General features: G+C 37.0%; 1 protein-coding gene across 1 annotated transcript; it reads right to left on the bottom strand.

Annotated features, from left to right (window-relative positions):
- Positions 1–222: 222 nt before the first annotated feature.
- On the bottom strand, positions 223–1,686 carry LOC109953953 (conserved oligomeric Golgi complex subunit 3-like; the record flags this gene model as incomplete). The annotated part of the gene is made up of 6 exons (XM_020589388.1): positions 223–349; positions 454–497; positions 608–688; positions 795–920; positions 1,133–1,225; positions 1,612–1,686. Coding segments are annotated over 6 exons (546 nt in total), but the record flags the coding sequence as incomplete, so codon positions are not given.
- Positions 1,687–1,953: the final 267 nt, after the last annotated feature.

The raw sequence follows: 1,953 nt of genomic DNA, 5'->3' as shown, positions 1-1,953 counted from the left end.
TAACATCACCATGTCTCTACACAGCAATGCATTAATGAACAAAACAGGAGAAAGCCCCGGATGCCCGCTGCACACACCCTTGGCTCATGCTCATTTATCATGTGTTTGTGCTGAACACTAGAAAATATCACATAGGCTCCATACTGGGCATTGTGTGCCAACTTAAATGTCATTTTACTATATATAAAGAACAGGCGCTGCTTTATACTAGTCATTTCTTACCAGAGCACAGTGGTCTTTTTTGTTTTGGTTGGTCAGGTCAGTAATGGTGGATGTGATGCTGGGACTCAGCAGCTGCTGTCTCTGGTCAAGGTAGCACTGATGGATTTCACCAAGGAGCCGAGAGTATCTGTTCACATTAACGTAAGGAAGGATAAGCTAATTTAGTGCAATTATGTGTTTAAAAAACACATAATTGAACTACTTTCACTCTGGAGAAATGCCGATACTCACTCTGGAATCTTCTCTGCTCGCTGTTCTATCTGTTCAATCAGTGACTGAATGACAAAAAAGGGGTAAATGAAAATGTCATTGCATTACAGAAAATGATTTATGCAAACGGGTGTGCTGCATAAATTGAATGGGTAACACAAAACATTACACTCACGCTAACTTTAGGTGCAACTGCTCGAAACTTCACATAGTAAAGTGTGAAGGCATTGTCGGCGTTGGTCAAGCCTGTTGGATCCTGGAGGACACAAAAAGAAAGTAGAATGAAATATTAATATTGAGTAACATTATTAATGCTTTTGGTCACCGACTGTCTAGGAGGATGAAATGTGACTTGTTCTTACCCTTTTTGTTAACTGGCTTGTGAGATTCTGCATAGTGTTTACAATGTGGATTTTCATAAAGTGCATAGCCTTAGAAAGACATTGTTTAAACTTGGCCAAATAAACTGGGTAGTCCTTGAAATTGGGCTGTAATCAATAGAAACAGAAATAGTGTTATATAGTTTTAACTGTGAACACATACCATATGCTCCAATATATAGATTATATTACAAGGGCAGCACATTTCTGTTATTGTAACAAGACAACGGTATATTGTTAGGCGTTTCATTATTTTATTACTGGTAAAATATTTACATCTGCACATAACTGAAACTCTGTCAAGAGTGCAAGCTACTTACATGTGAAGAAACATATTCAATGCAGTCATCCAATTTCGAAAGCATTGGTATAAATCCTTCACTATTTACAGACAAGGTTGGGGAGTTTAGCTTCTGTAAAGGCAAAGAAAAAGAGAAACACATCATCTTCCTGCTCTTTCTCGGTCTTTATCATCAAAACATTTTTTTTATTTGGATGTCAGTGTCAGAAATGTGTTGTTTTGACTTTAAACCCTGGTCAAAGCAAATCTGCAAAACTGCTTTTTACTAATTTTCTATTATACTGTATTTTAAAGGCTTATAGGTGATGTTCATTTTATGAAACATTTTTGAAGGTAAAAACAAAAAATGATGCTGACATCAAAGACCTTCATAAGGTTTTTAATCGGGGACATATTGCTGATTATGATAATATCCAAGTAATGCACGGACATCATTTGCACTACAAACATTTAGCTGTCTTATGTTTCAAGATGGAAACCAGGAGAAACCCAGCATACCGTGTTTATGTTTTCTAACTCATTGAAATATGACAATTTCTGCTGGATGCTCTCTGCCAGGTCAACAAGCTCTGCCTACAAAAGAGAGAAAACAACAAACAGAAGTTGACACAATACGGCATGACAGTTTAATTTCAGTTCAGACGCAAGTTCCTTGAATGGTCCAATCTACATATTTATGTGAACAGAAGCAGCTCTCTGCAAGAGTTGGGAAAAAAGCAAGGACAAAAGAAAGAAAACTGCAGCATCAATAAGATTAAAGATGCCACTGAAAGAACAAACAGCAGTCTGCCTAATGTTTGGTAGCAATTTTATATTCAGACAAGCTTTCATGTGTGTCAG

The sequence above is a fragment of the Monopterus albus genome, unplaced genomic scaffold, assembly GCF_001952655.1.
Source record: "Monopterus albus unplaced genomic scaffold, M_albus_1.0 scaffold2270.1, whole genome shotgun sequence".
Taxonomy (NCBI): Eukaryota; Metazoa; Chordata; class Actinopteri; order Synbranchiformes; family Synbranchidae; genus Monopterus; species Monopterus albus.
The sequence above is the reverse complement of the archived record's forward strand: the minus strand, read 5'-3'. Positions and strand labels throughout refer to the sequence as shown.